Raw genomic sequence first — 24,096 nt, forward strand, 5'->3', positions numbered from 1 at the left:
AAAATTAGCACATTATTGCAATTATAAATATAATATTGTCCCAGTGGGAATTTCTCCTTTTTGTGCAAGTCAGTGCATACGTGGTGAGAAAGCTTGAGCCACTCTGGCAAAACAAACTTCTATATAGCTGACAAGGCAAGGAAGCAAAATTTGGCTGAAAAATCTCAAAACCAACATCTATTCTTAAGGAGGCAGATGTTGGAGACTTTTTTTGCTGTACAGAGTTTAATCAGTGAAGCAAGAGAGATCAAATATTTCCAGCCTTCACACTCCTTAGTGGGTGTTAGTTTGGCTCCACGTTTTGCTTTGTTGGCACGGATTGCTGGATTGCTTTTTTTATTCTCTCCCCTTTGTATTCCCTTTACTCCCTTTCATAAATTCATACAGCTCTTCTCTGTGTGGTAGATCAGTGTCCAAAGAAAGAGGAAGCCTGTTCTCTTCAGAGACTTTACTCTTGCATCAGAAAAATTGGTAATGCATTTTCCTGTTTTAAGCCCATTATTTGCTAGCGAAAAATAAATAAATAAATAAAAATGAACGGGTGAAGGGTTGGGCTCCGTGTTTTGTCTGTGCTGTTTCTGCCTTTCAGAAATGAACTTTGAAAAGCCAGAAGATATAGTTAATAGTCTTGGCATCAAAACCTGACTGTGGTGAAAGCTGGCAGAAGCAATTCCCAAGTAAGGTTGTGTGTGTGCCTTGCTAGAGGAGGAATATGGTGCCCTGGGCAATGGCAGACTGGCTCCGTGCCATGCTCCATTCTCCACTTTTCTTGGAACTGCTCCTTTGAAGATCTAATTATACGGTGCCAGGAGACTCGGCAGATAGCTCAGCAATAACTCCCACTGCCGTTGCACCGGATTTCAGTTTATTTGGGGTGCAAAACTTGCACACAAACACTAGATTGTGTCACAGTTATCCACAAGCCTTGGCTAGTGTCCAGAAGACGCAGTATGTTTTAGCGTGGCGGTTTCTAAACTGCTAACTCGAGTTTAGGCTTATCTGTGTTTTTCAGAAACATTTACTGACTTGATTCCCCTTGCCTCCTATTTTTAAGCTCTCTGCTGTGTGAAGTCTTGTGCTCAACCTCCTGTTATAGGCTATCCAAGCCATGTGCCTTCTCAGATACTAAAATGCAGTGGTTTGACCAGCCTGGAATAGTTGGGTGGAATCTGTGGGAAGAGGGGTCAAGAGGAAGATGATTATAGGGAATGATTTGGACTGTACTCTCACGGAAGGATGTCTTCAAATCTTGTCATTTGCTCAATTGCAAAAGTTTCCCTTTAGAAGGGTTCGAAGCAGCTGCAAACTCAAGATAGTGTTTCTGAGATGATTTGAGATACCATGTTTTTCTGCTGATGCTTTAAAGCATGAATATGTTTATTGTTAAATCCGTTTTGATTGTGAAATTACTATTCTGTAACTTCATTATACATTTGTAACTTCTGTTAGTTAAGTTTTGAAAATTGTGCCTTCTAATGAGAGGTATCAATTTACAATTCTTACTTCTGAGGTTTTGTTGTTGCTTTCTACTTGGTAGCTGGAATAACAGGTGATGGTTTCATAATGAACAAGCTGAAGCAGGAGGATCACTTTCTGTATGACCTGTCCCAGTAGGTCTGATACGAAGGTCACTGCAAGGGCTAGTAGTAGCTTCCTACTACTCTTCTCTCTATAGGAGAGTTGCAGTGAGTGAAACGGGCAAAGGAGAAGGTCAAAGGGTAGGGTGTTGATGGACAAGGTGATGCAAAGCTTTGGGGTGACTGTGGCTGAACAGGGCGGTTGAGATGTCGGAACACTGGCAGCAGGCAAGCAGCAGAAACACCAGACAAGGATCTAGGGAATCTGGAGGGGAAACTGCGCTTGGGAAAGGCGGAAGGAAGAACACTTGATGCAAGGCTGCTGCCCCGTGCATGCTGCCATGACTCAGAGTTCAGGCGAGGAGGCAAAGGAGAGAGAAGTAAGATGAAATGAGAGGTGAAAAGAGCAGTTGGCCACAGGTCTGAGAGTGGTGACCAAGAGCCTTCAGGATGATGGGGTGTCCAGCTGTCAGCGTTTGGCAGAGGGCTGGAGGAGCAGGGGGCAACAGCTGCCTTCCCACCGCCCAGGTCATGGACAGCCTGAGTGAGGGGAGGAGGAGAAACTAGTTCTGTTTTCCCTTAGAGTTGGGCAAATTTTAAGTGGAGATGTGATGGGGGGCTGTTACAAAGCAAATAACTGCAGTAAGTTGTCATTGTAATCCAAGCACTGCCTTCAGAGAGAAAGGAAGGAAGCGTGTAGGAATAGAATGGAAGTGGAGTGGGTTAACAAAGAAGGGCTGAGAGTGGGGAGGACTGGGGTGATGAATCCTGATACAGGAGTGCGAGGGGGCTTGGCATAACCTGAAGTTGTGCACACAGAAGGGAGAAGGACAAGATGAGAAGGAGCCTACATAGCACACATTTTGGAAGTGTGAGACAGAAAGTCTAGACAAGGAAGTATGTTGCAGGCCTAAAATTAACCAAAGTTAAAAAGACGATTTTTTTGGTGACAGTGATGTAAGTTCTCAGAAGGAGATAAAGGAAGAAACTCCAATTTCAGAATTTGCCCTGAGTGTGACTAAGAGACTAAATTGAGGAGTGTAGCAGAGCATCTTCCCTTTCTGACAAGCAGTGACGTTTGTTACGGTGCCGGATGTTTCTTCTTCCTGGCATTGTAAAATACACTGATGTCTCTTAATCATTTTCTTTCCCAAATTATGTGTGTGTTTTTTCTAAATCTAATTTTGAAATGCAATGCATTTATAAAAGTTTGCATTCTAGTGCGGATAACCTTTGGATAGCTTTTTGCCTGCAAGTACCCTTCTTCTTTTACTAGAAGAGACAAAAGGCTTGGCGTGTTCAGCTTAGTAAATGCAGCCGACGGACGGTATGGTGGTTCTCCAAGTACGTGTTGGGGAGAAGTGTATAATGTATAGGGCAGGGGTGACAAAAGATCAAACGGATGCAAATTGGCTCCGTGTTAATTTAGCTGGAAACAAAAAGTATATATATATTTTTTTCTTTTCTTTTCCTTTTGTTTTAATCCAAAAGGAGGGTTTTGTTTTAACCCGAAAGGATTCTGTGAGTGGGATCCCAGAAGGATGGAAATGTCAAGATACTGAGCTGCTTCTGCTGGTGGAGCTTGGAGTTGGGTACTGTGTGTTGGAGTTGCACATAGCTGCAGGAGCTGCAGGATTATGGTGGCCTTTCTGGTGCTGTTCCAGCTGGCGGGTTTTTTCTTTGAAACTGTGCTTTTTGTTTGGTTGATTAGTATGCATTAATTACTTTGAGGTATGAGAAATATTTGAATGTATAACAGGAAATATTCTCTGAATGTACTTATATAAATAGTTGTATGCATTGAATTATTCTAGTAAGTATTTAGTGGTACACTTTTCTTTCATGGTATAAGACACCCAATATTCACAGTAATGTTTTGGCAAACGTACCCTTTCTCTCTTTAGCACACATGCTCTGCTAAGAAAAAATTCTATGCAGGAACTGAATTAATTATGGTATTATTTCAATACCATAACAGTAAAAAGGATAATATTAAGCTCTTACATTACGTTTTACAACACATGCTTTCAAAAGTGCATGTAGATGTGCACGTGCAGTGTACATGCAATAATGTACGTCTTCCTGTTTTTATATCTTTCCAGGTATATGTGGAATTTGATGACCTTGAATGGGAAAAGCGAGAATGGGTTAAAGTTTATGAAGATTTTGCAACCTTCTTGGTGGAGTACCAGCTGGTCTGGGCGAAAAGAAAGGACCCAAGCCAGACTCAGGGATCAAAGATCAAACAAATTCAATGGCCTGCATTGGTAAGACACTTGCGCAATCCTGTTTACTAAATGATTTTAATCTCTGTAATGCTATCCTCCTTGGGAAACTGTCTAGTTTACTTTGGTTACGATGGTGGTGGAAAGAGGTGAGCATGGAGGGGGAAGAGAGTTTAAAAAAAAAAAAAAAAGGATAAGAAGATATTAATAAATCATGCTTGGGTTGAAAGGGGTGGGTGTGATATGTGATAAGTCATTCATTTTTGGATTGACTTAGAGCATGGCAAAACTAGACTGAGTGACATAGTAGAACTATTGTCACTTTGAGTAGTCAAAGCATTTTATAAATATTAACTTAGTAGCTGGCAATGTATGATCTGTTCTGTGGAAGATTGAAACTGAGGTGCAGAATAAAACCTTAAACAAAAACCACCTTTTTTGTGGGAGCTGAATTTGGGTCCAAGTTCAGAAAGGTGAGAAAAGTGAAAAAAGATCGATAAAGTGACAACTGCTTTCCTGGCTTATGAGGTGATACTTGTGACTCTTCCTCTCCCTGGATCAATGCCCAAATATAAAGCTGCTGAGAGAATTGCTAGGAGGTTGTTTGTTTTTGACACACCTTTAGGTAGACCTGATGAATATCAAGAATCTGATGAGATAATCTGTTGAGGAATGACTGTGTATTCCTTTTTTTTTGCTCCAAAAAAAATTGTAGTGCTGTCAAAGTCTTTAGAAGATCAGTAGATATGAGACTTCAGGAACCTGTTGGTATTTTTCCACTGTAGAGGTTTGGGAAAGATTACTGAAATTGTCAGATAAAAAGGAAGCTTCCCCAGGTTTGTCAAAATGGTGAGGAGAACGGGAGAAGTGTTAGCTGTATTTGACATGAAGTTCAGTATCTGTAACTTCAGTCCTGGGTTTTTCTAAATTTGTTGTTGTAATGGATTTAGATAATTTTTTCTCTGGATCTTAGCTGTGTCTCTGTGCTTCATTTAAGTATTCCCTTCATGCTCTTGTCTATGAGGACTTTCTAAAAGATATGTATATTTCTCTGGAGCTATGGCTTAGAACCACCATTCTGCATGTCATGAGGCAAGATGTTCAGGGAAGGTTGGTGGTAGCAGAGATGCATAAATAGTTCAGGGTGGGACTTTTTTCTCCTAATATTCCTGCTTGACTCATTTATTATGTTTGTGTTAATGTGTGAAATGATAATGTTTTGTATGTACAGGCTCTTTCACGTACTTGCTTGCACAGGCAAATACTCTGCTTCAAGTTATTAAATGCTCAAGCAAGAATTTTTAGTTTTAGAGTCGTGTCACTTGCTCTTTGAAACTACCCATGTCTCCTTGATTGAGATCAGTATTTTAAAATCTGCTAGCAAGCTAGAATTTGTTATCTATGTACTTTGTTACTTTACATCCACCTCTTGTTTTTACATTTCAAAAAGAGATTGAAATCATACAGTCCAAAGTGGGGCTCAAGCAGCTTGTTAGGTCGCAGTTTCCAGATGCTAAAGAAGACAGGGTCTCAGCATTTGTGCCTGGCCTGTTTGCAATTGTTCTAACAATTGTTTTTTGAGTCAAACCCTCTGGTCATCCATCCCTATTCCAGAAAACCCATGTTTGAGGGAAAGTGCAGATACAGAATATTAACTCATATTGGAGCAGATGCCTTCCATAGAGACCTCCTGGAGCTCTGCTCCCTGTCAAGAGCATGCCAGGCCTCTGGGAGGCCTGAAATCTGGGAGGGTGCCCAGATTGCCATCCTAATTCTGTTGCTTCCAGATTATCTGAACACTCTGTTGTAGCGAAGTGGGTGACTTCTATAAAGGGGCATTTTTTTATTAAGTCAGAAGAAAGCTTAAAAAAAAAAAAAAAAGAGAAGTAATGGAAAAAGTACTAAAAATGTTGATTGCTAACAGCACTTCCATGTGAAGTCCTCAGTGTGGATGTGACAGTGCATGTTTTCTGGAAGTTGAGTCCCGGCATAGTTACTTGTTGGGAATTGGCATACAGGGCCTGGACATGAGTCCGTGGAACAATTGTTCGATCTGAGCTTGCCTTAAGCAACCAGGAGTAGGCCTTAGAAAATCTCATGGCCTGCTGTAGCTGAGCAAACCAAGCTACCAGGGTAACTATGAGAAGCTCCCACAGCAATGACTCCCGCATTGCCCAGTTAAGGAATTCAGAAAAATATTGTTACCAGCAGCTGGCCTCAAGGACAAGGTCTACGTGACTGCTAATCACAAGGGGGTTGTTTTCTTGCAGGTGGGGTTGTTTTCTTGTAGTTGTTTGTCTGAGTGCTTTTGACCAATAATCTTGTGTGAAACACTGTCTGCCCCTGTTAAGTTCACTATAAAAGTTAGGCTATTCAGGCAATAAAATGGAGCATGATCTGACTCTACTGGTGTCTGTCGTGCTTTCGGCCGTGCTTCCTGCAACAGTTACTGAATGAGAAGTCTCAACCTTGCTCACGCATGCAACCATACTGGAAAGTCATTCATGTATTTGATAATCCTGTAATCTTATACTTTATTTTGGATGCAGTATATGTGTGGCAAAGTAATATCTATGTGTATCTTACGTAGTATTTTCTACATCATCTTTGCCTTATTAATGAATGGAAAGTGCTTGTTTATTTAGATGCTAATCACCTTTTGTTTTGCTCTTCTTTGATCAACATATTTTGTACTTACTGTGTGGTGTTCAAACCTGATCAGAAGACAAGGTCTGTAATTTCCTGTGGGCTTTTCTGGGGGCAATCATCACCTTTCAATTACTGATTTCTTTTAGTATTCATTGCGTGATGCAATATAAAGAGCACTTCATAGATGAAATTGCTAGAATGCAGCTTAGTCACAACACGTCCTAGTTGGGATGCCTGAGGTGCATCTGTTAGTGAGAGCACAGCTTCTGCTGACCTTGTCTAGCTGTGCTCTTAAGATTATATTCCTTTCTGCCAGGTACTGAGAAAGAAAGGAAATGAGAAGTATCACCTCTTCTGCCTTGTTTAGAAAGTGTAACATAGGCAGGGATAGATTCTCCGGAGTTCAGTTCCTTTCACTATGAGTTTATCCTTTCTCTTGGTTGGGTTCCTGCCTCGTTCACTCTAGAGGTGGCGAATTGACAGCAAATGAGCCTAGAGTCCCACTGGCATCAACGTGCTTCGTCGTGTTGGGGTCACTGACAACGTTGACTAGATACCTGTGAAAACCTGTGTGCAAAGGAAAGGAGGTGTAAGGCCTCGGCCTGTTCATGCCATAATCAAATGCTTTTCCTTGTGAAGATAAATCTTCTGGACAGATTGGAGAAGAACTTCTTGGCTGCCTAGCTGACTGCTGTCACTGCAAGCCACCCTGCAGGGTGGCTTCTGGAGCTAGTGACAGAGGTGAGTGCTCACAGCACAGTGTGTGAATGCTCACACAAATGAAGTTTTAATGGCAGTGGCTCATAAATAGCTTTACAGGAATGTAGGCAGCATTAGCCACAGCGTTTCTGAGTTCAAGCCATGCTCAGCTTGCTGGGTGCCATACAACCATAGAAGAAAGGATTATCCCTATCTTAGGGAGCTTACAGGCAATATAACAAACAAAAGTCAGTGCAGACTTAAAGAGAGAAGCATAAAGACACAGTGATGACAAATGATTTCAGCCTAGAAATTAGGGAGAAGTATTGCAAGTAACTACTGGAGATGCTCTACAGATGTCAGTGCAGAAGAAAACTTCTCTGCCAACAGGGTAGCATGGGGAAGAAAGTACAGATTTTGAAAATTTAGCAAGTGAGTAGTAGAAGTGTGTCTTTCCACATTAAAGGATTAAGAAAAGTAGCCTGTATAACATGTTGAAATTGAAGGCATCAGCTTAGCTTGGTAAACAAGGGTGCTACAAATAAATGACACAAAAAAAAATGACAGGCTCAAAGTGATGGGCTAGGAGAATTGCTAATACTTTATAAATGAGGCAAAATTGCTTTTGAATTCTTCAGAAGACTACTTTGAAGCAACTGAGATTATATTTTTTTTCATCTGTGGGTGGAAAAGAAGAATTGTATTTTAGGGTGATTAATTTCTTCTCCCTGGTTTAGAAATAGTCTGGGTATTAGGATGTTACAGATCCATGATGAAGTCACGCCTATGATACAGTTCAGTCTGAAGGCTTGAGTGCGATGGTGTCTCCTTAGCAGCCAACGAGGGAGACAGAAGTCAGTGTGTGGGCAGGGTGACAACGTGGAACCAAGGTATTAATATGGACCAAACAGGATGCTTTTGTGAGCTGTCAATTTTAATTTAATTATTCACTCTTCACCTGAACATAAAAATATCTAGAAATAAAGTGTAGAGGGAAAAAAGTGGGAATTAAGGACAGAAGCCACAAGAGATTTTTAGAGAATGGTAAAATAACGTGGAAGACTGGTTTAAGGTGATAGGCTACCTGGGGGAGCACACCAAGGTGGAAAACTAAGCTGTAGGTTCTTTTTAACAGCATCAACTTTGTATTCAAGGAATAGGAAGGACTGGACTGATTTTTTTTTTTCAAATGATTTTATTTAGGAAGAGTATTGGAAACTTAATAACGTGCAGAAATTAAAGTTTATCTTTGAAGGTCTACAGATAGAAATGAAAGACATTTTAGGCATCCATCTTAAAGGACGTGTTCTATCATCTTAGAAAGAAAATAAGGGAAGAAGGGTAATTGAAAAAGTAATTAAGATTAAATGAGTTTAAGATGGATAGATTATGGTAGGTTTTTTGAGAAAAAGGAGCCAGGAGAGTGCAAGAAGCTGCAAAGAAAAGGATTGGAATTGGAGGCAAGGGAAAGTGAATCCACTGAATGGCAGAACATGGGAGAAACTGCTGCACTTGCAGCAAGAAAGGAAGAGACTTCTGTAGAAAAGGAGAAGAAAAAGTATTTTTCTTTTGGCCATTTCCTTTTGGAAGAAACTGGCAGTCTTCTGTGGGGTAGAAGCCAGAAGAAGGAGGGAATGATTTGTCAGAGTCAAATTCAGTGAGAAGTGGGATGGGGGAATGGTTCATTTAGCTGGAGGGACAGAGCTGGGTACCTGGGGCGGTTACGTACAGGCACAGGTGGTCGTCGGTGTCTTTGCGTGTTTTGCTGAGTACGGCTTGTTTTGTGAAGTGCATGGTGCCTGTTATAGCTATAAATAAAACAGTGCTGTCTCCAGAGTTTACTTGTGGATTCAGTATAAGCTCATGTATAATAAATCAGAAGAATCCACACTAATTCTCTAATGGTTTGAATGTGGAGACTGAGCTTCACCAGCTTTACAGCCCTCACCTTGTCAAACCGAGAGGTTTGCACTATGGTCTCAGCTAGTACGAAGTCCTGCAGTAACTCCATCACTTCCAGTTCCAGGGCTGGCATACAGCAAGAACCAGTTCTCCTCCAGTGGTGTATTTCTGAAGAACATATATATATTTTAAAACGTGTTTAATGAGGAGACCCTGAATATGCTCATTGCCTAAGGAAGGATGGCTTTAGGAGCAACTCAATTCCCCAGCCTACCAAAAAGTGTATGTGTGCTTGCCTGACTTTTTCTTGGAACAAGTGAAGTCATTGCTAAACCAGTGGCTTGGGAACAGCCTTTCCTGGGACTCTGCCCAGGGCTCTGTGAGAATACAGAGCTTTAGCCAGGCCTGGGACAAAACCAGGGACAAAGAGTGGTTCTTCATTGGTGCTCAGTAACTCTTGCAGGGTGGGAACCCACAGCTGATTTACAGTGAACAGTGCCAGTGGCACCTGTGGGACCATGGGCCTTGGGTCTGACCATCATGCAAATGAGGAGGTCGTCCTGCAGAAGGAGATTTGTTCTGGGTGCTAGAGGATGCATTTGTTCTGATTAGATGTGAACAAATCCACGTGTTCACGTGCTGACTAACTGCTACAGTACTTGGTGGCAAAATGTAAGTTAGGTTTGTGGACGTGTTGAGGATAAACTCGTCCTCTGACTTTATGTAGCCTTTTCCACCTCCCTCTTCTCCCTCCATCCTAGCTGTCACTTGCAGAACCCTTTTGCTCGAGAGAAAGTTGTGCTTGAGAAAAAACTTTGCACAACTTTTTTAGTCTCTCAAAAATTTTTTTTATTTAATGCCTTGATGGCCTAATTTTAATGTTTTTAGCAAACTTCTTTTACATGTTGGTCCCATGAATCAGACTGAAGCCTTTCAAAGTAAGGAGTTGATTTAGATACTGCTAACTTGCCCCCCTGCATGTTCACTCATTTCACTGTGGCCTCTTCTCTTCCCTCTGCACAATGAAAAATACAGTATACGTGGGTAGATACTGCAATTAAATCAGTAGACGTTCAAAATATGCTAGCAGTAAGAGAGAATAAATTCACAAAAGGGATTACTATGTATGTGGAAGGTAGGGAAGAGAGAAAACTCTGTCTCCAGAGTCGTGTGAATTTTTTAAATAAATATCAAAAAACCGTAAGGATTTCTCAAATTTGAGGGCAGGAAATACTTCCAGGGGAGCCAGGGAAAAACTGCAAGTGGATTTTTTCAGCTTCCCTATTCCCTGTGTCTGAATTTCATTGCTTGTAGCCCTTGCAAATCTGGGATTATGACGACACATATACAGGAGAGGAGAAAATGCTTGGAAACTGTCAGCTTCTTAGGAGAGATTTAGGACAGTTAGAGTTTGGGGAAGAGAAAATTTAAGTAACTGACTCAGCAGAGCATAAGTGACCTGATTTTTGCTGCATTGTGAAAGACAGTAACATGCAGAAACAGCACTTGGAGATAGTTCAAAGATTATTTTGCTGGAGTGTGCGTTGCTGTAATGTTCCCACACAACATCAGCGTCTCAAGCAGTACCACAGCCCGCCTGTGTACTTTGGCACTTGTTCTTTTAAACTACTGCTTACTGAGGACCAGTGCTCTCCACACAGGCTTCTAAGCAGAGGCCATTACCTTCCCAGGACATGCCCCAAACGAGCAGCAATAAGCTGAGATCTGTCTCCCCAGATGCTCCGTTGTGAAATACGGGTGTTGTCCTATGGCTTCCCACTCGGGAGAAGAGCGCCGGAGCAGAAAGCCACGCTGGAGGGAGGGGTTGTACATGGTGGCCCTCCTGCTTCTTGCTCACTTTACGCTGCTGCAAGCAATTGTTTGTTCCCAAGTTCTGTCTGAAGGTGTTGCCTAACAGCAAGCTTGTGCTTTTTGGTAGTGGTGGTGTTTTACTGGATCGCTAAATTTGAACTTTTAAGTAATGAAGACTGCTTTTGGACAGGATTTAGTTTTCTGAAAGCATGCTTCCATGCATAAAATATGTAGGCTGTGTTTTGTAATGAAGTTCTATGCAGTGAATTGTTTTTTAATGTCAAATTCATTCCAGAAGAGTGCTGGAATTCCAAATAAAACAGCGTGTGTGGTGGTCTTTTAGTTTGTTTTGTTTGCGTGTTTTAAAAAAAATGTTAGCCTTAAGGTAACGGCACCCCAAGTCACTTTGATCACAGGGGCCTGGGAGTTGCCATTTTGGCAATTCCTCTAGAGAAAGCTTCTTTAGTATGTCACAGCATCCCGGAGATCTCTATAGTTCGGATTGCTTCCTGCAGGTAAAGCATTTCATTTTGTTCTCCAAGGATTACACAGAATAACTCGATATTGTTTATCACCCTTCAACTGTAACATTAAGCAGTGCTCCCAGTTGACTGCGCTGCTGTCACTTGCACCTGTTCAAAAGACGGCAATGAAATACTGCTGGTACTTCACGTATATTCCAATAAAAAGTACAAATGGAGTCTTATGAGGTTCCATCTTCAAACTGGGCAGTGCAGGTTGCAGTAGCAGAGCAGCCACGGTTGCAGGAAGCTCAGCGCAGGATACCTGCATGCATATTGATTTTGTATCTGGTGCTAAAACCTATATTGCGGTGGTTATACTGCTGGTGAAATCCCAGTTAGCTGGCTCAAAGTTAGCTTCATCAGATCTGAAACCCAGAAGCTATGCTGGAGCCTCTGGGATGGGCTGGGAAGTCAGTCTTTGATTTTTCATAGCATTTATGAGAACAGATTTTCCATTTGTGCTGAAGGAAACAAGTGACTTTTTAGCTCTGTCGATCATCTGAACTCCTTGGAACTAGAAGCATCAGCTCAACTTTGGAGATGCAATAGTGAGAGAATACAGGGCACATGGGCACTGCTGGCTGTTCCAGCACAGTGTTTTGGAAATCCAACTTTACTTTTTTGGAGGAATAATTGAATGCTTGCAGTGCCTTTTGTGCATCTCCATCGATCTGGTCACTCAGTCTGTTTGTTGCTGCTTATATAAATGGTAACTTACAGATATTATAAAAGTATAAGTTATGTATTATATGTCATATATGTATATGTTTTTATATATGTGTATATAGAAACACACACGTATATAAATAATAATAATAATAAAGTCTCTGCCCTATACCTGTTGAGAAGGCTGTACAGCGAGGGAAGGATGTCAGCATGGTACTTGTCCTTCGTCCAAATGGTGGCTGCCCAGGATGAGCAAAGCTGTGCCAGAAGACTTCCATCGACAAGCAACTGCTCGGTGTTTTTCTTGTGATAGCGGGGAGGAGCAGCTGGGTTTTACACCTGTCAAATCCACTTGGCAGCTAATTTTGAAAGCCACCCACTGTTAAAATCTCCACTGCTGCTTCTGTGCATTAATGACTTGTCAGCTGTGCAGTACTGAAGCACTGCTCTCTTCATGCTGACTTGAGTAAGATGACTTATAGATGGCATAATTAGAGTTTTATGAGTTTCTTTTTCTCCTTTCCCAGAATTACAGCAGCTTCTGCTGGGTTTTGTTGTGAATCCCATGATGTGCTGTCTCAATATCTGCATTCACTGTATAGCAGCATGGAAAACCCAACCAAAATGCAAAGTGCATTTTCTGAAAAATTACTGCTGTAGTTTGTCCATCACTATTTGGATACATATGGCCTTGTGCAAATAGTCTGTTCTATTGTAGCTGAGATGTGTGAGCTGCCGGGTAAAATCAGTGTCTGGATGAAGTCAAAATGTTACAGTCAGGGCCATTTCACTAGGCTAGGTTAAAAGTTCTTCATTGTGCAAAGTGCCAAGAATCTGAAGGAAGCTTTTTGACCACCTGATTATTGGTTATTAGCACAGAAACAAGGCAACCATTTCCTCTGAGGCTATCTTTTCTGCAGACTCCATATGGCATTTTTGTCATGTTATAATTGTATCACCGTATTTCAGCTTCTCGGTCCACCCTAGAACCAGTACTCACGAAACAATATTCTCTTGATTTCTGGGAATTTCCATAGCACTTTTTTTTTTTTTAAACTTTATATTTTTTACAGAAGTAGCAACAGGAGTTCTCGCTGTGTAAGATACTTCATGATTTTGAAGAACCAAGTTAACTGCTGGTGGAGGATTTTGTATTGCTTGGTTGAAGAGAATTGACAACGTGGGTTGTGGAAGACTTTGGCGCTTTGAGACCTTCTGGTGTTGAAAAAGGATGTTATTTGGGGAAAACAAGAAAATTGAATTGAAAGGATAGTTAACATCACTTCATGGAGTTAATATGTTTCTTGGGTTGCTGGTATGTTGTTGGAAGGAAAGGTTTGACCTCTGTGATTTTGACAGAGCCTGGAAAAATCTCACCCTGCTGCCCAGAACTGAAGCTCACTAATGCAATGGTAGTCATTTTTAAGTGATGCTGCTCCATAAACAGGTTAAAAACATCATCATCAATGAACTAATTTTCAGTTCAATCTGCTACAGGTGTGGTTTTGCAATGAATTTAGCCTATCTCTCACTGCTGAAAGAGGGACGGTGCTACTACTGCCGCTTTTCTGTACTTCTGCTAAAAAAGACAAAACAAAAACACCAAGTGCTTGTGAGGTAGGCAGGGATGTATGTGAAAATGAGGTCCTGTTGTTTATTACTGTTACATGTTGTCTGTACTTGAATCATATTGATCATTTTTACTTTATTATATTTTGATTTTATTGTGCCATTCTGTGCTCTTAGGGCTCTGCAGCTGAAAAAAGCTTTTACAACAAGAGATCTCAGCTAGCTGCCATTAACAGGAACTTCTCTGCTGGCAGATGTTGCAGGCTTTCAGTTACATTAAAACAGATTACATCCAGTGCTTGCAGCAAAAGGCAGTCTTAATTTCTTCTTTGTCATAGACGCTAAAACATTGTAAATGGCTTCTCTGTGATGAATTTATCATGAACGATCTGTGTTTTCTTCATCGTATGTGACAGGCTCTTTTGAACCACAAAAAGACAAATTCTCCACAGTAACCTCAAATACTGTGTAAGTTGTTCCGGCAATAACTTGATGATGTACATCTGCTATTATTTTTAATTTATACTAGCTCGTGGAAAAGGCTGAACACAGGAAAGTAGTTCAGGAAGGGCCTGCCAGCTAGCATGAGGATGCTAGCTGGGATAGGATTGGTGATTTACAACTTTAGCGCCTACAGTTTCAGGTAACTTCATTTTTTGACGAGGTGACTCGTTCTTATCTTGTGAAAACCAAGCTGTAAGTAGTAAAACCAGAATGTTCTCTGTGCCTGGTTTCATTGTCGTAACAGTAGTCTCCAGAGGCGCTTGCCTGTTCCCTACAGGTGTGTGTCTATAGGGAAATATGTGACTGCCTGAACTCTGTGTTGCAGTTGCTAGGGATTTCATCAGTGCTTGGGAAGCCCTTTTCGGGCTTGGTGGGTTTGCACGTGTCCCAGTTGGACTGGAGGAGCAGAAGCTGTAGTTGTGCACAGGTCAGTCCACTTGTGCTGAGGAGGACTTAGCAGTTGATTAGGCCATCGCCACCGGCTAATTGGAGTTATGAGGGAGTATTAATGGGGAGAGGAGGGTGGAGGAGGAAGCTGCTGAAGGCAGACTTGTTTCTTCTGAGCAGATTTTTTTTTTCTTTCTTTCAATAGAAGAAGAAAAAGGTTTTTACTTTGTGCCCTATCCAGTCACCTGTAATGGGTTCAAGGTCCGTTTTCTCTGTGAGCACACTAGAGGCTGGGGCCAGGAGTGTATTGTTTTACCACTTCCTTTCTCGTGCCCTCAGATTAACAGCCTTCCAGCCCTGGGCCAAATCAGGAAGTTGAGTCAAGGGCTACACATGGTAAATACACTTTCTATGACTCCTTAAAAGAAAACACACAGAGTTAAACTGAAGGTGTTTGCATTTTTCTTCAGAATGTGTCCCCTACAAGGGTATAGTGTCTGTCCTAAGCAAATGAAGAACAATGCTGAAACCATTTAATTTCTCTAAGACCCATTCGGTATTGTGAAACAGCCACTCTGTCATATCTGTGGTTTTATAACACTTCTGCCTTTCTACCTTCTTCGACAAGGAATGTCCATGTAAACTAGGACAGAACATAAAATCAAATGTTGTATATCTTTCTGTCATATCCGCTCTTAGTTGCAATAAAGCATAGGGGTTGCTTTTACAATAGTTATTGGTAACTATATAAGTTACTTTATCTTAAATTTTTAGCATGCATTGCAGGTTTAAAGAGCCATTACATAAAGCAACATCTTTAATACCTGCAAGGAAATCAATGTAATGCTAAGAACTGTCAGTGTAGAGCTATATAAAGCCTTTAGGAACCAAAACAATTCCAGAAAAATATTCATTAGAATGACTTTATAAGCAATCAAAATAGTCCATTAGTCTCAGGTTCAGATTCTTTTATTCCATTGATTAGGGAATGGGCCTTTGTTTGAAAATAATATCCTTTAGCAGTAATTAATATTTTACTAGAGAAACATGGCTGACCTCAACTCACCCTGAGTGAGCCTGACTTCTTGTTTACAAATAGGTGAATTATTAATGTGAATAAAGATATAGTGTTTATTTTTTGTCTACTGACTGTCATAGGGTCTACACCAGTCATGGGCAGAAAAAAGTATTTTATTAATCTTTTTGGTCTTTTATTAGCTGCTTTTGTCCTCCATTTTGATTTCTTTATGAAAGAGATTTGGTCTATTAGTTAAACAATTGTCAGAAACTTACATGAAACCTCTCAATATTCAATTTTTGAACAGAATTATTTAAGAAAAGAAACGAACCATTCTTATGTATAATGCAAGATTTTTCATCATTCTGAAAAACTCTTGAACAAGTATTTTAATTTGAAATTTCTCATTGGTTCTGAGACTAAGTCATTGGGTAAGTACCTTGTTTCTCTTTTAAAAAAAAAAGATGCACAATTATATTTCTTTTTGTGGCTTCAGTATTAGATGGCTTTGAAAAATTCTTACGTATTTCAGTGAAGGGCTTTGCTGGGTTTTTAAATGCATATATTGAATTGGTACAAACTGTATTAGTGCCATCACAATAGGAATACAATACTGTTTTGTAGAGCTGACTGAATAGATGCCTTTTGGAATCACTGAAACACTTGGCTGAATCCTGAAATGAGCCCAATAGTACTTATTATAGTTGGTTGATGAATTTAGCTATTTTGAAAGTATAATAATAAAGCTATGTATTTACATGAATACAACCAAAATCCATTAATGTGCTTTATAGAGTTTTTTTTCACATTAATTTTGCATTTATGAGTATAAGAGTCTTTTCAGAGAACAACATTTGAGTGCAGTTTGATATATTTGGCTGGAGTAGGCTGTATTTTTCTCTAACCAGCTACCTAGTGACTCTGTTACCAAGCTAGTGTGTTGGTTTTTCTATTCATCCAGGTATGGTTTACTTACAGTACCTTTACTATTTTAAACTACAATAGTTTTATTACCCATCATGCTTAAATACTCTAAATGATTCATAAAACACTTAAAAAAAATTTGCTTTTAAATTTACAGCAGGCTTTCTTTTCATGTCATTATCAGAACTACTGCTAAAATGCCAGGATAAATCTTTGTAGCTTACAGAAAGGACAGTTTGAAGATGTATCAAAATACATTCATTCCCTTTAAGAAACCTTTTTAATAATGGATTGTGTACATGAAGATGTCTCAGTACCTCTGTAAACAGCGGCTACAGATTTGGTAGCATCAGATCCTTACTAAATTTTGAGGCATAAAACTAATAGCTTTAGTCCTGAAGACTTGGGCAGCACCTTCAGCTTTCAGAGTGTATCCTTCAGATGTAGATTTCTTAGGACAGGCCTAATCAATACTCTTTTAATTTTGGGACAATAAACATTTTTTTTTTAATTTCAGAACTGGTAAAGAATTCTCTTTTTATCTCTTATTGGTAAGTGAAGCAGCAGGTATTTGAGTGTGGTCATCTGTTAAGATTCACGGTGCAATTAATTCCTATGTGGAAATTGAGTAATATTTGTGGCCATTTACCGAAGATTGTGGAGGAATTGCATTGTCAGGGTAATCTTATGGAATGTTGTTGTGCTGGAAATAATATAAAAATAAAATGGAATCATTGTGCATTTATTTTATCAAGTACTTAAATCCGTGTAGATGTGTTTCTACTTTCTAGTAAGATAATAGCTCCTGTCCTGTGGCAAAAACATTATGGAGTTGAGATTGCATCAGCATTTGTTTGTAGCAAACAATAACGTTCCAGACATCACCTAGAAAGACTTGTATGAACCTCAGCTAAGTGCCGTTGAGTTTGCTGGTGAAGCTGGCAGCAGACAGCAGTAATATCTGAGTAGGCAGGGCTGGTGTGGTCCTAGCAGAATGTGTTTGACTTGATTTGCAGGTGAAGGGATTGTAGATGATTAAGTCTGACCAGTATGTGCAGCTTGTAAAGAACCTGCTGTGAATTTTTCTTCACTTCTTTTCATCCTCTTCCAAAAGGTAGAAATGCAGATCTGTTGTCTTTCTGAATATGCAGCGATTCAGGCTTCTTTTGGACATGCTTAGTCTCAGACGAGCTTTTCATAGAGAAGAAAACAAATTTTCATAGAGAAGAAAACAATATTTACATATTTTTCAAATGCTTCCTTACTAACAGTTTTGATTTTCTTCCTGTTTTATATATATCCTCTATATTGGCAGTTGATCTGTGTATATAAGCGCTGTGGTATTCATATTACTTGAAGATGAAGCTTACAGTTGTGCTTGATGGCATTCTTAATTGATCATATGTTTTTTCTACAATGAGCTATTTTCCTTTGTTACTATCAAAATACCCAGTGAACTGTGATTAATCATATTTTGGCACAGGGCTCTGAAATGACTGCCACTGCCGTAGAATGTCGATTTCGACATCTTTGGCTGCTGCAATTGCACAATATTTTAACGATAGACGTACTTGGAGTTCCTTCAATACAAATGACATTATTGGCACATACAACGTTGTATACTAGATTATTTATTAGAATAACCACTGTACCTTTTATTGGGCTTTTAAAAGTCTCCTCCGAATATCTAAAACAAGCTTGTTTTTGAAGAGGCAAAGTGACCGATGTCATCTCTTTAAGACAACTGCAAAATGAACGCACGAAGTATAACTGAAAGCAGAAAGGACAACTGTTCCAAGTGTCCAGACAGGGAAGGTTAGCTCTGTTGGCTGTCATTTCACTGCCATATCTGTCTGCCTTTTTGTAATGTGGTGTAGGACACCCTTAGCTACCAAGAGAATTAGTAGAACTTGAAGTGATTACAGGTTCTGCCAGCTTTTTTTTTTTTTTTTGTCACCCCTGTTATGCAGAGGTTTCTGTTTGTGTTGTTTTAAGCAAATTTTGGATAGCACAGGAGACAGTGACCTTTTTCCTCCTTCTGCAAATAGGATTCAAGACATTTCCCTTGATATATTCATGGCATTTTAACATATGCTTTAGCTAATGTATTCGCAATGTGGCACTGATTTCTTGTTTTGTTTGCTTTTTGGTTTTGTTGTTTAAAAAAAGTACAGGTCTGTTAATCAGCTGTGGATGTTTTTGGCACAGTGAGGCTATGAAAGGTAGTCAATACTTCCCATTGGGAAATGCTTGCCTTTAGCATATATTGATGTTTTTTCACTGGTTTTGACCACGGTCTTAGCATATACTTCACGAATTTAAAGCGTCAACTATAGCCTGCTTTTCTAGTACAGTTTCAGTATAGTTCCTTAATATAATGTAATCCAGATTTTTGCTAGTTGCCTTTAGAGATTCTCTGAAATGAACTGAAAGGTCTGTTTATTTTCATAAGTGAGAGATGAAGATGGGAGATAACAGGAAAGTCATTGCAAGATTTATAAAACACAATAAATTTTGAATACTGTTACGTTGGCCAGCAATAATATTTTGACTATAAAAAGTAAATGAAGAAAAACCAGTAACTGTTTGTATCAAATTTCTTATGGAAAATAACTTGTTAGGCCAAAGCAGATACTTGCTGCTCACTTGAAATCTTATTTTCAGCCATGGTACAAAACTGCGAAGAGCCAAAGAGTACTGCTAACCAAGTATGTAGGTGAAAACAGCAATTGTAATTTATCAGAAACTGAGGCTTACTTTCGCAGTTTTTATGCTAGGTATGAGAACATGGGTATAAACCACCCACAGATTAACTGTAATAAGTAAGGCTAATCAGTCTTCCATTTTTTGTTAAAGCGGGTGTGTCTTCACCCATCAGAGTAGCTGAGATAGGAAATAGTAATAAAAACGTGAACCATATGCAACACAATTTTCAGTCCTGTGTGTTTTCATCAGTTGTACTTCTTGGCCAGTGGCATTATCATCACGCTCTTCCAAGTCATTTATTCTGCACTGATTTTATGTTCTACAGTGCCTTGGGTGTCCTGTGTCATTGACTGTAGCTTGGATCTCTCGTCACTGAATCTTTCCCCACTCCCCCCTTCCTTGTTGGCTTTGATAGGCTCACCAGCCCGTGTTTCTGCCTCTCCTGCCTTGCAGACAAAACGTGTGCTCTCTGTTCTTTACGTCTTACTGCTCATTGACCTGTCTTGCAGGTTGGTCACCGTCTGAGGGACAAACTTGCAGGTGGGAGCTGTTGTGGAGCAGGGGAAATAAGATTGTTCCAGACTGCAGCGAGGCGATCAAACTCCTTAGCAAAATTTTCATCTTTATGCTCTACGTGGAGAAAGGCCAGACTTCTCGCCACATGAACGGGGACTCAGTAGTGCTCTGCCCTGAGATTAATGGGGAAGTTTGAGATCTGAGTCATTTCTCTACACTCATGCAAGCAATGATTTGCAGCCTGTCAGGAGTGTCAGGCTCAGCTTGCAACACGAAGGCTGGAAATGTAATTTTATTACTGAGCAGTCATTTTCTTGAGTAGTGTTGTGGCAAGACATGAGGTGGGCTGTCATTTCTTAGGATCCCTGGGTATGGGAATAAGGAAGGCTTTTTTGTCTTTTATCTTGGCTGATTTCCAGTTTTGATAAGATTTTAGCAATCATCAAAAAATTTGACTATGTTAATCTGTATCTTTTGTTTAGTGGGCTGGCTGCTCAGCTGGGAAAGAAGGATTCAGTCACTTCTCCTTTTGCCCCCAGGATGTGCTGCTTGTTTTGACCTAAGAGGCTCTGTCTTGCTGTTGGAAAGGAGATACCATCAGTAACGAGATAGGTGTGAAAGTGGTAGGATTGTCTGCTTGAACTGCTCGTATTTGATTCCAAGTTCTGACTGGTGCCTGCTTTAATTCTCTGCAGCTGTTTGATAAAACTGCAGGCAATATCAGCGCTTCTAGAGCTGCCAGAGGGGCTTGTGTTGGGATAGAGGTTGCTGGCAGGAAAGAGGGAATTGGGAATTCAGCAAATGAATAAAAAGAAAAAAAAAGTGGGTGTGAAGGATATTGGGGAAGGAATGCAAACATGGCAGCGTAGTTGTGCTGTTTACCATTTTTTCTGGTTGCTTTGTTTTTTTCTCCTGTTGTTTCAGCATCAGCTTTTGTTCTTCTAGATTGAATCTATCTCATCAGACTCAGTCTCTAGGAATTGCCAGTAAACTTTCTTTTGCTACCTGCAGCCAGAATGAGGTATATGCTAACACACAGATTTTTCAGGCAAGTGACTGCCAGAATATAAGGTCATCATCTTCCAAATTCAGAGGACTGATGCAGAAGCTTACTGGTGTCAAAAGAGGGAGTCTTTGTGCTCACATCAAGGAGAGACTGAAGGTGGTTCAGTTGTGCTCCTTCACTGCAGCATGTAGATCCTACCTGCTGGGTGAAGTACAGCTGGTGGTAGCTGTTGCCTCCATCTTACCTGTGAAAGGAGGATTATTGCTGCCACAGAAGATGGCTGATCAGAAGAGAATAGGGTCCAGAGGGTTTTTCCTTTCTCTCCACTGTGGCAGTATTGTCCTGCTGTCTATTTTGCTGTTCTCAGAGGAAAGGATGGGGGAGAGTCCCTCGCATTGATCCCAGGCGGGGTGCTGAATCAAGGAGTGGCTGCCGAGAGGAGCGTGCGTGTTTGTTTGCTGAGAGTCCCGGGTTAGCGGTGAGATGCCTGTACAGCCTCTGGCAGAGCTCTTGGAGGGCACACTGAGAGCAGGTTGCTGCCCCTACCCTACCTCTGCCAAACAAAGACTGAGGAGCTGGGGTGGGCGCGGACAGAGCAGGGTTGTTCCACAAGTTCTTAACAACATCATCTAGATCACGATCCCTTCTTTATATATCTTTCACCTCTGACAAATGTGATGCTGTGGGGATACACTGTTCTGTTCCGTTCTCTTCTTCATCCTCAGCTGTCTTCCTCATTTTGGCAGGTCTTGTGCAAGGATTTGTTTCAGAAGACTGATGGCTGTAGGGAGCTCACATCAGCTGGATAGATTTTCCTCGCATAAGACAGAGAAGGCTTTTCATTCCTGGTAGTTCCTAGCCCTGTAGGGCCTGAAGAGTGGCTGCTCAATGTCTTAAGTTGTTTTAGAAGAGGCTAACATCTCTAAGGAAATGTAGGGGTGTGTAGTCTTGCAATGAATTTCTTCCTGTGGCCATAACAGATCACCAGTCCTGCGGACATTGCTTCTGAATCCATTGTATGCAATGTGGTTTGTGGGTAGAATGTGCTCTTTGAGGTCGGGTACAGAGACCTTGCACTCTGCCCCCTCAGGTTTTCTGGAGTTTTGTCTTAAAGCCGGGACTTCTTAACGCCTTTTCTCTAGTACCTTACAGGTTCCTCTTTAGCTTCAGGTCTTCCTGCTGAGTGCTCCCCTTGTGGGAGCTCTGGTTCCACAGTCTACTAAGAATTCAGGAGCCATAATAATAGTCTAGACAAAGCCAGAAAAAAAAAAAAAAGCAGACATGACACGTAGACGCAACATGCCTGTGTGCCATTTGTTCCTTCTCTCTCGTTCCCGTTACAAATCCCCGGAGCTATTTGGTATTTACTCGGTGTCCCGGGTCCTCCATCCCCTCCTTCAGCTGGCGTCTCGTGGCTCCTTGTAGCTGCCCCTCGGCTCTGGGGCTCCTTTGTTGATCAGCCTAGGGGCGGTGGAAGTAAAGCTTTGCATTTTCTGGGGAGTGCAGACATGCTAGCACTGCATAGCCCTTCGGAGTAGTCTTCGCTACCTTCTGAGCACAGATTTTTTCAGTCATTCAGTTCAGTTCCTCTCCGTGGTTTCCTTTTCCCAGTTGAATAGCATGCTCGTGGGTTAGCAAGCCGCTCCACGGGGCGCAGCGTGCAGCTGCTCAGAAAGCCTTTTCTGAAATGACCGCATTTACATGAGGCAGCGTGCGTGCTCAGCCGCCTGACGGCTGCGGTCTCCCGGGCTGAGGCGCGGGCTGTTCCCAGGTCTGTGTGTGTGCCTCTGCTGCCGTTCTGCTGCCTGCCTGGTAAGAAAGCTGCCGCAGGGCCTCCGGCGGAGGGAAGTGGGTTGGGGCTGTGTGAGCAGCTCACCTTGCTGCACCTTGCTGCACCCAGGGCCCCGTGTGGCTGGGGTGCTGGCGGAGCCGCTCGCCCGTGGTGAGACAGGGCATGATGGCGCTGGGTGCTCGGGTACCCCGCAGCGGGAGCTGAGTCCTCGCAGCAGCCCACCCGGGCTTGTTGCTGCAATCCCCGGAGGGCTGTGCTCTGACGTGGAACAGGAACGAATTACGGCTCAGGGAGGAGGATTCGCTGCAGTTTCTGTACGTTCAAGTATGACCACAGAGCCCGTCACAGTCCTGTGATGCTGAACGTGATGTTCAAGCCTCCTGGTCATGTTCAGTTCAAAGGAGGGAGGAGCAGTATTTGGTTGGCAGGGAATAAGTTACTCCACGAGTACAGAAGGCTGAGAAATACATCAGAAAAGTTAACAGGTTATTGTTTTTGAAGATATTTTTCCTCTATATTGACAGTTTCTCTATGTGTTTTTGATTTCAAAAGCATGGTAAATGGATATTACAATATGCAGGCTGTCTTTATTTTACTGGGCTCTTACTCACTGTAGAAGTAGGAGGAGGCAGGAAAAAGCTCAGTAAGCTGCATACCAAAGTAGCATGATGACTTAACACGCTTTGAATTTATGGGGGAAATTTATAGGGGAAGGGCTAAACAGATACTGATAGGTATACAGATATCTATGCAAATGTATGTATATTTTTATTTTTTATCAAGCCATGAAGATGCTGAAGACCTGTATGTATTACTCATGTGGTTCACACCATCCTTTGAATTAACTTTTTTTGGGGAAAAAATGAGTTATGTATTTATATTTACAGGTTATGGTACAGATTTCAAATTGTAGCCACATAAAATATATACACATCTTAATTATCTGGTTGCCATATTAATTATTCACCAACCTCAAATTATTTTTCCTGACCCAGTTACTTAGTGCTGTACTTGGGGGTGTGGGTACTGGGGAGAAGACAGTTATACATCAGTAAAAACTAAAAATGAAGCTTGTTGCTAATGAAGCCCTTAAATTCCAGGCAGCAGCTTTGATTCTTCTAGTTTGGCTCTTTGCTTTCTGCCATATGAAGGGACTAACTTCTCAGGTATGTAAAATCGGAAGGATAAAAGGACTTGATTTAACTTGCACATTTGCTCTTCAAGAAAGAAAACATTGGGTAGAACTTGCTGCTCTCTCTGGACAAGAGTTCTCTTGGAAAAAAAAATGCAAACAGTATGTATGTAAGCATGCAGCAGCTATTTTGGGGGTTGTAATGAGCACTGGAAATTAATACATTTTTCATGACTTGTTTCCAGCGCTGTTGGTTAATGGCGTCGATATTGGCTCTATTGTGGAACCACATCCTGTCTCGCTGAAAAGGCTGGGATTACTCGCCAAGCCTGTCTCTCTCTGGCTTGCTTGTCAAGACTGGAACCACTTCGTGCCACGCTCTCTGACAGCATTGCTCAAAAGCTCTTCTGTGGCATGTCTTCCTTTCTCCCTTTCTAACAAATGTATTGGCTCGTTTGGTGAGGGGGCCAAGTGAAAGCTAGATTCTG

The 24,096-nt window shown here is 41.2% G+C and overlaps 1 protein-coding gene across 4 annotated transcripts in view; it reads left to right on the top strand.

Moving 5' to 3' along the window:
• Nucleotides 1-24,096, top strand: part of JMJD1C (jumonji domain containing 1C) — a 157,992-nt gene that overhangs the window by 47,590 nt on the left and 86,306 nt on the right. Inside the window, exon 2 of one of the 4 annotated variants that reach the window (XM_027463800.3) lies at nt 3,680-3,844. In XM_027463800.3, coding sequence (XP_027319601.1) covers nt 3,680-3,844 — 165 coding nt within the window. Of the gene's footprint in view, nt 1-3,679; nt 3,845-15,817; nt 15,964-22,447; nt 22,497-24,096 lie in introns of those variants that run through there. The other 3 variants (XM_038181065.2, XM_072040035.1, XM_072040032.1) reach the window with 3 other exon arrangements.

Source organism: Anas platyrhynchos, chromosome 6 (assembly GCF_047663525.1).
Source record: "Anas platyrhynchos isolate ZD024472 breed Pekin duck chromosome 6, IASCAAS_PekinDuck_T2T, whole genome shotgun sequence".
Classification (NCBI taxonomy): Eukaryota; Metazoa; Chordata; class Aves; order Anseriformes; family Anatidae; genus Anas; species Anas platyrhynchos.